Below are 9,922 nucleotides of genomic sequence, written 5' to 3' on the forward strand. Positions count from 1 at the left end.
GGATTAATATTTCGTTAGAAACACGTTATTTAGAGATGAGCTAACCGCTAATACCGGATTCTTTTTGTTAAATATCAAATTTAAATATTTTTGATGGATTAATATTTTTATAAATGGTTTTTTTGTAGTTTTATAAATCACACGACACGTAAAAAACCTCCATTACACCATTTGTTTGTGTAAAAAATTATATTAACTGTAAAATAAGAAAAATAAATTATTAAACCAAACAAATGAACAATTGTGTAAAATATATATATTTTTATATAAAAAATAATTTAATTAATTAATTAAGAAATTTTATAAAAACCAATAAACCAATAGTGATAAAATAATATAAAAAGAAAAGGAGTCGAGTACATTACATGTTATGTCTTTTGTAAATAAATTATCGATTATGTTCTTTGAGCAAAATGGTTATTTCACGAAGTTAATTGAAACGTTAACACCAGTCAGATTAAATGACATAAAACGTACATTTTTTAATTAAAAAATGGACATTCAATGTAATTATTGAAGTTAAAGGACATGCTATGCAATTTGATATATAGCTAAAGGACAATCTTGTTAATTTACTCACGAATGTTTCTTTTCATTCTATGTGATTTGGTGAAATAGCGCATGTGATATGTCAATAAAAAGGTCATCGCTATCTTTCGTTGAACATGATGTCGTTGATACTTCAATGATGTGACCATTGGGAAAATACGTCGGTACCCCTTTGGTGAATAACTTGCCGGTGATCCTATAGTAAAGTGGAAAGTGGCAATCGGTGATTACTTAGTAAAATCAGTTGATGATCTACCGATGAATTTTTTGCTCACGTACAAATTTTCCACCGGTTGTTGGTATAACTACCAAAGGATAAGTTGTGGATGTGGATATTGTCTTCAGTAAAAGTTATAATTCATGGGTGACATTTTCTTTTCATCCTATTCGTCATCAAATGCCAAAAATTGATTCCTTTAGTTTACCAACTTTTTCCTAGTGTTATATGAACTAACCCTTTTGATGCTAATGATATATATATAATATTGGATGGTCTTGGTTTGTTAGTTTGTTGTCCAATTACTAAACAATACCTAAATGATAAACCTATGGATGAGACATAAAACCATTAGAATTAGACACCAATCTTAAGATTTAAGATACACTTTGGAATGACGTTGGTTTGTGGTGGAATTCAGTTTCTTCATCCATTAGCAAATGGACACTCAGTTTCAGATAGGATCACACCATCCACCCCATGATGTGATTCATTTTCATTACTTTAATCCTCTGATTAATAATACTAGTTGCGTGCTTTCTTTTCTTGTTGTGCTGAAATAATACAAACAAACTGCCTTTTCTCAGGTCGTAAAAAAGCGATCATGCGTGGCATGTTGAAAGTAAATCACGCGTGGCATGTTGAGAGTAATACGCGCTATCCATATTAGCTGATATGTCCCTCCAAATATAACCTATTGTTTTCATAAACAGGAAAAGAATTCTAGTTTCACATTACAAATCAAGTAAAGGGATAGAACATGGTTTTTCTTATACGTATTGTGGAACAAAACATAATGTCCGGTTTCAGTTAAACCAAATAAACCTAGTTAAACAATCGAAGAAATGGTTAACATAAGAAAGATGCCACGGTCTAACTATAAATCGGTCTAGGCAAAATTTATCAAACCAACTTTCATCTCACAAAAATATAAAGTCTATACTTTTATAAAAAAATAATTAAAAAAAAACAAGGTTTATAAAAAGTGTGGCCCTTGAAAATGAATGGAAAAAGTCTTCCTCAAATGGAAATATAATTGTATCTTAAAAAGAAAATCAACCCATATAAGGAAAGCATATGTATAGTCAAAATCACAAACTTTCCTATATGCTTAAAATCGGGTTTTTAAAGTAGTAAAGACGCGCGTTTTAAGTGTATTGAAAGGGTGCAATGACCCTAACCTTGTATAACCAAAAATACTTTTTGTCTGATCCACAGTTGGACCATGTATCCACCGTGTTTGGTTTAACAATTTTTTTCATGAATGTGGTTTTACTTGATGCTTGCATATTATAACCTCAATTTTTATTAATCATCTTGAGTGCCAAATATGTACCAGTCTTGATAAAAATAAGAGTTAAATGCCATTTTAGTCCCCGGTTTGGGCCATTTTGTCAGTTTAGTTCAAATGTTTCATTTTTCACCTATGAGTTCAAAAAGGTTTCACCATTGCCATTTTAGTCCACTGGGTTAACTTCATCCGTTTTTTATGTTAACGAGAAGGGCAATTCGGTCATTTTATATGGTCAAATTGCCTTTCTAGTTAACAGAATTACATATAAAATGATCGAATTGTCTTTCTCGTTAACAGAAAAAATGAATGAAGTTAACCCAATGTACTAAAATGGCAACAGTGAAACCTTTTTGGACCCACAGGCGAAAATTGAAACCTTTAGACTAAACTGGCAAAATGGCCCAAACCACAGAGACTAAAATGGCATTTAACTCAAAAAATAATATATTCACCCTTAAAGATCTTACATGCTTGTATGAAATAGGAATATCAGTGCAGCATTTTTATGTCTTGGTCCATGATGATTACAATAGACATAAAAACTTTAACCCAAATATGGCAATGGTCTTTTAAGTTGTTAGTCACAGAGTTAGATAACCAGATAGATTTAACTAAAGACAAGCACGTGCTCAGATCGCGACATGATAGAACTACATTGGTCATTTTACGCACCTAGAATTAGCTAAACAACCGAACCGAAAACTTCTTAGAGCCTAGGAGACTGGGTAGCGCTGTAGCTAGAGCAGCTGCTTACCTTAGAAGACAACCTTTGATGTTTCACCAGAGGGACTAAAGATTGAACAACATCTGCCATTAATGGCCTGTAATCTGCTTCTGACTGAACACACATTGCTGCTATTGCTGCCACCTGGACAATTTCCTTCATTGTATATTGACCTTCTAGTGTGGGATCCATAATCTCAATAACTTTATCTCTATCTGTCAGACGGGGCAGAGCCTGGTTCACAAATCAACATGTCTTAGAGCTCCATACGGGAACAGGTCCAATGGAATCGAACTAACACCAACACGGGCATGTTCGTGATCGTTCATTTAACTTTAATTTAACTTCAACCGAACACGAACATATAATTGAACACATTTGCTTGTTCATGTTCGTTTATTAAGAATATGAGCATGTTCATGTTCGTTTATGTTCGTTTTTTTAAATCCTAAACGCACAGTTCACAAACGAACACAAATGAACATAATTGACTAACATAAACGAACATAAAGTAGCTCTTATATATAAATTAGTGATTAATTACGATAAATTCAATTCAAAGCCTGTTTTCTATTATTAGGAAGCCCAATTACTAAGAAGTTATTTTTATGTAAGTATTTAGAAATCTTATATAAATATAACTACTTATGTATTTATTAAAATTTAAATGAACATGAATGAACGGTAAATGAACGAACATTAACGGACGTTCACGAACATAAATGAACGAACAAAACGCTTGTTCATGTTTGTTCGTTTAATTAAATAAGCGAACATTGATGAGCTTTCAACCGAACAGTTCATGAACAACGTTCGGTTCGTTTACAGGCCTAGATGGGTCGAACGGGTTGAAAGTCGCCAAAGTCTACTTTTAATGTATACAACCTCCTACATAGCTTTTTGTTCATATATTTTAATAACCACAAGTATATTGTTTTAGGAATGATAATTAATGTGTTAAGTATTCAGAAAGAAAAATAAAATGTGTGCGGGTCAACCCAGCTCTGACTCGTCTAACAACGTAGTAAAAATGACATGTTTGTATGCAGAAATGTAATGAAGTTCTCACCCAAGATACAAGAACAGCTTCTCCAGGGGGCCTTTTCATATCAACAGGAACTCGACCAGTGAGCAACTCGAGAAGAACAACCCCATAACTATACACGTCTGATTTTGTAGTCAGGTGGCCAGTGAGAGCATACCTTTAACAATAAGTAGTCTTTAAAATTAGAATCAAGGATTATGATGATTTGAAGATAATCCTTATGAAGGATTAGATCTATGCAGTTAATATCGGTGATATATCGGTTATATCGGTCATATCAGTCCCTTAGTAAAATATCGGTGTCAAATATCGATACCAATATTATCGGCGATATTGACCGATATTTGACCTATATAACCGATATATCACCGATATATCACTGATATATCACTGAATTATTGGTGTTAAATTGCTATATATATAAATTCTGCATTATATTAAAATTACCGATGTCTTACCGAGATAACCTATATTTCAAATATCGGTCCTTGACCGATATCTTACCGCATTAACTGCATAGGATTAGATGTGTTAGTTCTTACTCAGGTGCAACGTATCCTTGGGTGCCCAATACTCGAGTGGAAACATGACCACCGGCTCTGTATGACCCGAGCTTAGCCAACCCGATATCAGAAACTTTGGCATGAAAACTGTTGTCGAGAAGGATGTTGCTGCTCTTGAAATCTCGGTGAATCACTGGAGGCGTAACGTGTTCATGCAGGTACTCCAAACCTTTTGCTGCTTCTAAAGCTATTCTCAACCGTATTTCCCACTCCAGTTTTGAAGGAAGAGCAGTAGAACCTGAGTTTATCAAGTAAAAAACCACCATCATCATCATCCAAAAGAATAAGCGAAGGATAATACGTTAGGGTTGTTTAATATAGAAACTCAAAACGATAATAAATCCTGTATCACGTCAGATGATCAGGATTCGCCATACTTTGCCAGATATAGTGATTCAATTTAAACATGAAAAGTTTTAATGCATCAAAGGTCTATGTGTTTATCGATTATAAATACATGTTCAAGTTTAAGACGGATCACGGGTATACAACCATCGTTTCTAGGCCTATTCAACTCTACACTTGTATTCTCTATTGCAAAACTAAACCAGCAAAGTACTACTACCCTTTTTCGTGTGGAATGATATTGATATATAATGTTTAAAAAAAAAAAAAAATTATACAGTAGTCGTAAGCATTTACATTGGTATCACGATGCACTTCTTAAAGGGATGTGTGATTTACTTGAAAGAAGCACATGAGGAGGTGAAATACTTGATAGATTAGAGATTTAAGTGAAACTTTAACTAAGGCATCTAAAACACTTTGTAAAAACATCGAGCAGGTCATTAGAGTTGATAAACTCAGTCACAATGATAATATCAAGAAGCTTTTCTCTGCCGAAGTGAACCAATTTTAACCTGCTTTGCACTTTCACTAAAAACTGGGTTAGAGGCAATGTGTAGTGAAGCTTCGACACATACAAGCTTCATCAAAGAAATCCTGCGAAATTTTAATTCTTTAAGAAGTTGTCTGACCCATACAAGCTCACAATGAATTAGTGCCTTAAGCCCTTTTCTGTTTGCGGTTATCGTAGATGAGTTGACAAAGTTAATTCAGGAGGTTGTTCCGTGATGCTTGCTTTTTGCGGATGATATTGTGTTAGTTGCGGATAGTAACCAAAGTCTGAATGCCAGGCTAGAAGAGTGGCGATCAGCGTTAGAGGGTAGAGGTTTAAAGATTAGTCGATCTAAGACCGAGTACTTGTATTGTGACTTCAGTGGCGTAGGCAACGACGAGGACATTCAGATCACAATTGATGGTCATGTGGTTCCGCAGGTGGCTAAGTTCAAGTATTTAGGATCTTTTCTTCAGAGGGATGGGGAGATAGATAATGACGTTGCCCACCGCATCCAGGTTGGATGGTGTAGGTGGAGAGCTGCCACCGGGGTTTTGTGCGATAAGAGGTTTCCAATTAAATTGAAAGAGAAATTCTATAGGGTGGACTAGACCTGCTATGTTATACGGGGCTGGTTGTTGGGCCATTAAGAAAGTACAAACACGCAAGATGGAGGTAGCAGAAATGAGAATGCTACGGTGGATGTGTGGCAAAACAAGGTTAGACCGGATAAGAAATGAAGTTTTTAGGGAGAGGTTAGGAGTAGCTAGTATAGCAGATAAGATAAAGGAGGGAAGATTGAGATGGTTTAGGCATGTGAAGAGAAGACAGACGATAGAGCCAGTTAGGGTGGTTGAAGCACTTGAGGTGGAGGGGAAGAGGAGTAGAGGCAGACCCAAGATTAGTAGATTACTTGGGATGAGCGAATTAGGCAGGATTTACTAGGATTGCACCTCTCTGAGAATATGGTCCATGATAGGATTGCGTGGAGACGACGGATTAAGGTTAAGGATTTCTAGGGGAAGGTACAGTTGTGTTTTAGGTGTGGTGCATGTACTCTTTCACCACTCATGCTATATTGGTAGCTTCATACGCATACACACACACCCATGTGCTATTTATATATTTGTTAGATGTTTTGGAGACGAGGGTCTCACTGGAAGCGGTCTCTCTATCCCCATGGGTAGAGGTAAGGTGTGCCTACATCCCACCCTCCCCAGACCCTACCAAGAAGGACAAGAAGGAAGAGAGAACTTTTCCATCTGAACTAATCTCCTTTCTACCCCATCTGCTCATCTCTTGAACTTGGAACTAATCTGCTTGATATTCTAAGTGTAAGGGTCTTGGTCAGCTTGTTTGTGTCTAGCTTCAACAAGTTCAGGCTAGTTTTGGCGCTGATCAGACCAACGCGCTCACCTTGCGTGTGGTTCGAGGCACCTAGGCCTTGCCACGTGCTCGCCTTTGTCTAGTTCCAACGAATTCAGGCTGGTTTTTGCTTGTTCTTATATTAACCATAGTACCATAATATACCATACCAATGAAAACTTGTTGATGTGAGTTTAGCCAGAAAAAAGTAATAAAATGGGAAACGATAAGACTACATTAGGTTAGCATGTATCATGCCATTGAAAGCCTTTCAAAACTATAGCTAGTCATCTTTTAACCACCTTAAAAGTTCACTTTCTGGTATATTTTTCGATTTAGGTTACTTCGATTTACTCAGTTTTCTCTTATGAAACAAAAATAATCAGAAAAGGTTACAGATGTTCAGATAAACAATAACTAAACTGCATGATTTTCAATTGCAAATCAACACCGAATTTAATGATCAATTTTATGCAAGAGATCTTTATGGTAAATCTAACTCAAACCACATACCTTTGATTGGGTACAAATGTTCTTGGAGACCACCATTAGCCATAAAATCATATACCAACACCCTGTGGTGACTCTCAGAGCAGTAACCAATCAAAGCAAGTAAATACGGTGAACGCAACCTACTCAGCATTTCCACCTGGACAATTAACAAAACAACACTTCCTTTCAAGTTCTCATTTTGAAATTTGAACAACTAAACTTATTCGATTATCGTATAGCTAAGATAGGATACTTGTTACTATCATCTCATATCGCCTAAATAAAACATCCATTCGAATATAAAAACTGCAGATTTCACCATACTAACCTCCACTCTGAATTCCTCTTCTCCCTGTTTTCCAGCCTGATCCATCAGCTTCACAGCTATCTTTCTTCCATCTTGAAGCACGCCTCGGTAAACCGACCCAAACCCACCCTGCCCAATCACATTGGATTTTCCAAACCCGCCAGTTGCTGAAAGTAGCTGCTTAAAGGTGAAGATTTGAAGTCCTTTCTCAATAACAACTTGAGTTTTTGATTGATTATTGCCTTTACCGTCAGAGCCAGTCCCTTCTAAACAATAACAATAAACAAACGATTTTGTAAGTAAAGACTAAAGATCAAGCTTTAATTATAGTGTTGACCAATATCATATCATTGTGTCAAGAATCCGTAAATAATCCTGAGTCAGTCCAAACAAAAAACACTCACAGGCTATCCAGACACCATTAACGCATCACAAGAGCCATACATATGAGAGCGAAAATGGTCATACGGTCGTATAGCATATCGACTGAACATACATCATACGGGCCATAATGTTTTGTGCAGGGCATATGATTTCCTGTCACCAAATCTCTACGGCCCATATGATGTGTCCACCGACCAAAAAAAGTGACCACTAATAAAGCCATACAGCCCGCCCGTATGACCATTCTAGCCCTATCATACTGCCTCTATGATGATGTCACCTGAAGAACGCTAATAACGTCCTGCCAAATTAGGGTACCAAACCGGTACAGAACCACCATAATCGGTACAGCATTCCGTTTGTGTTTCTACTCATTTTCGGTATCGGTACGGTATGCCGTTTGTGTTTTCATTATTTTCGGTTTTGGTATTTTCAGCACACATAGTGTAAAATTACTGAAAAATACCAAAATCGTCCTGTACCAAAACCGAAAACCACAAAAATGAATAACGCAACAGTATCAATGTTATTGGATCAGTATCGATTTGGTACCATACCAGTAACAGCTAAAAAAATGGCACCAATCTAGTCGGTACTGTATTCGGTCTGTGTTTATACTCATTTTAGAGTATTCGGTTTGTGTTTTTACTCATTTTCGGCAGAGATAAGTGCAAAATTACTGAAAAATACCGAAATACCAAAACCTAGAATAGAATCACAAAAATGAATGTTATTCGGTGGGTAAGTTTTGAGTAAAAAAATGTTGATAGCTATGCATAATAAATAGAGACACAAATGCAGATCTAGAAAATTACCTTTGGGGGTTTTCAAGAAATTGGAAAGCTTGTTGCGTATATAGCAGTAGTAACTGAAAGCAAGGAGCAATAAAGCGAGGGTGAAAGAGGCAAAGGCCATTATTATAAAGAGAGCTGTTCTGTCGCGGTTCTTGTAGTCATCGGGTGATGGATCATCCATGGAGCCCTAACTAAGTAAAAGAGTGAGGTCAGGTAGTGGAGGAAAATGGGGGTTAGGGGAGGGGGTGGAAAAGGACAACAAGGCAAGGATGAATGAATGTCTACCGGTGGCTCTGACGGAAGTGCGTCAGGTTGTGGTGGCGCGGGAAACAGAAAAGATTCTCCTTGTATTGACTGAAAAAAAAAAGTTTGATTTGAAAGAAAAGACACTAATAACATTATAATACTGGATAATTTTGTATACTTCCTTAAATATTTAACTAACATCGAACTAGGAGGAGATGGGCCGGAAACTTTGTGTGTGATGAGTTACTAGAATAAATCGTAGAAATCAACTTTTATCTTATACCCAAAGTATATTTCATACCTTTTATTATGAAATTGGCAAAAACCAACGTTTATATTTATGTTTTGCTATAAATTATAACGATATTAGAGCATCCACAATAAGAACCATTAAAAACACCTAAAAACATGTCCAGTCAGCTGACACATCAGAAAAACACTCACCCTTCAAAAACATAAAAAACCCACCCAATAAGAAAACACAATAACACTTATATATATATATATATATATATATATATATATATATAGTGGAGGGTTCAAATGAGAAGACAAATTTTGTAAGAATAAAAATAATAAGTTTTAAACCAATAGAAATGCTTCATTTTACTTCATTAATATGTATATTTAATGTTATTAATAAGGGCATATAGGTAAATTTTTAATTGTAATTAATTATCTAACTAATTAAATTTGTAACTCATTTTTAAATATACTCTCTCAAGATAAAATAATTTAGGGTGAAAAACAATTTTCGACATGTGTAGGATAAATTTTAGTACGTGTAGGATAAATTCTTAAATGTGTATGATAAATTTAAATATGCGTAGGGTAAATTTCGGTAAACGTAAGATATATGTAGGATAAATTTTGAAATGTGTAGAATAAAATGTTTTTTGCTTCTATTAATGAGAGATAACATAATTAATGGGATGAGTTATAAACTAATTAATATTTTACCATTATGCTCTTTCTTTTTTTTCTTCTCAAATGAACCTTCCCCTATATATATATATATATATATATATATAGTGTTGGGTTATATGGAAAACCCCATCTTTTTGAGAAAACCCTGAAAACCCATTCTCATCCATTGATTGTCTT

General features: G+C 35.4%; 1 protein-coding gene across 2 annotated transcripts; it reads right to left on the bottom strand.

Moving 5' to 3' along the window:
- Nucleotides 1-2,536: 2,536 nt before the first annotated feature.
- Nucleotides 2,537-8,953, bottom strand: LOC110904509 (serine/threonine-protein kinase PBS1). Of its 2 annotated transcripts, none has more exons than XM_022150350.2 (6): nucleotides 8,594-8,953; nucleotides 7,416-7,657; nucleotides 7,109-7,244; nucleotides 4,372-4,630; nucleotides 3,854-3,986; nucleotides 2,537-3,018 (listed from the first exon to the last, which is right to left on the bottom strand). In XM_022150350.2, the coding sequence occupies exons 1-6, from the start codon at nucleotides 8,751-8,753 to the stop codon at nucleotides 2,767-2,769; spliced, it is 1,182 nt and encodes a 393-aa protein (XP_022006042.1). In that variant the 5' UTR covers nucleotides 8,754-8,953; the 3' UTR covers nucleotides 2,537-2,766. The 2 variants fall into 2 exon arrangements, with proteins under 2 accessions (XP_022006042.1, XP_022006041.1); XM_022150349.2 differs by having other exon boundaries at nucleotides 7,416-7,660; nucleotides 8,594-8,952.
- Between the last annotated feature and the right edge of the window lie 969 nt (nucleotides 8,954-9,922).

The sequence above is a fragment of the Helianthus annuus genome, chromosome 16 (genome assembly GCF_002127325.2).
Source record: "Helianthus annuus cultivar XRQ/B chromosome 16, HanXRQr2.0-SUNRISE, whole genome shotgun sequence".
NCBI classification, from domain to species: domain Eukaryota; kingdom Viridiplantae; phylum Streptophyta; class Magnoliopsida; order Asterales; family Asteraceae; genus Helianthus; species Helianthus annuus.

What these genes read in the sequence shown, in the direction of transcription:
- LOC110904509 (XM_022150349.2), bottom strand. Translation starts at nt 8,753, where the DNA reads ATGGATGATCCATCACCCGATGACTACAAGAACCGCGACAGAACAGCT. An exon ending in AAGAGGAATTCAGAGTGGAG is followed by an intron (nt 7,245 to 7,415) that starts GTTAGTATGGTG and finishes TTAATTGTCCAG; the next exon opens with GTGGAAATGCTGAGTAGGTT. An exon ending in CAAGGATACGTTGCACCTGA is followed by an intron (nt 3,987 to 4,371) that starts GTAAGAACTAAC and finishes TTATTGTTAAAG; the next exon opens with GTATGCTCTCACTGGCCACC.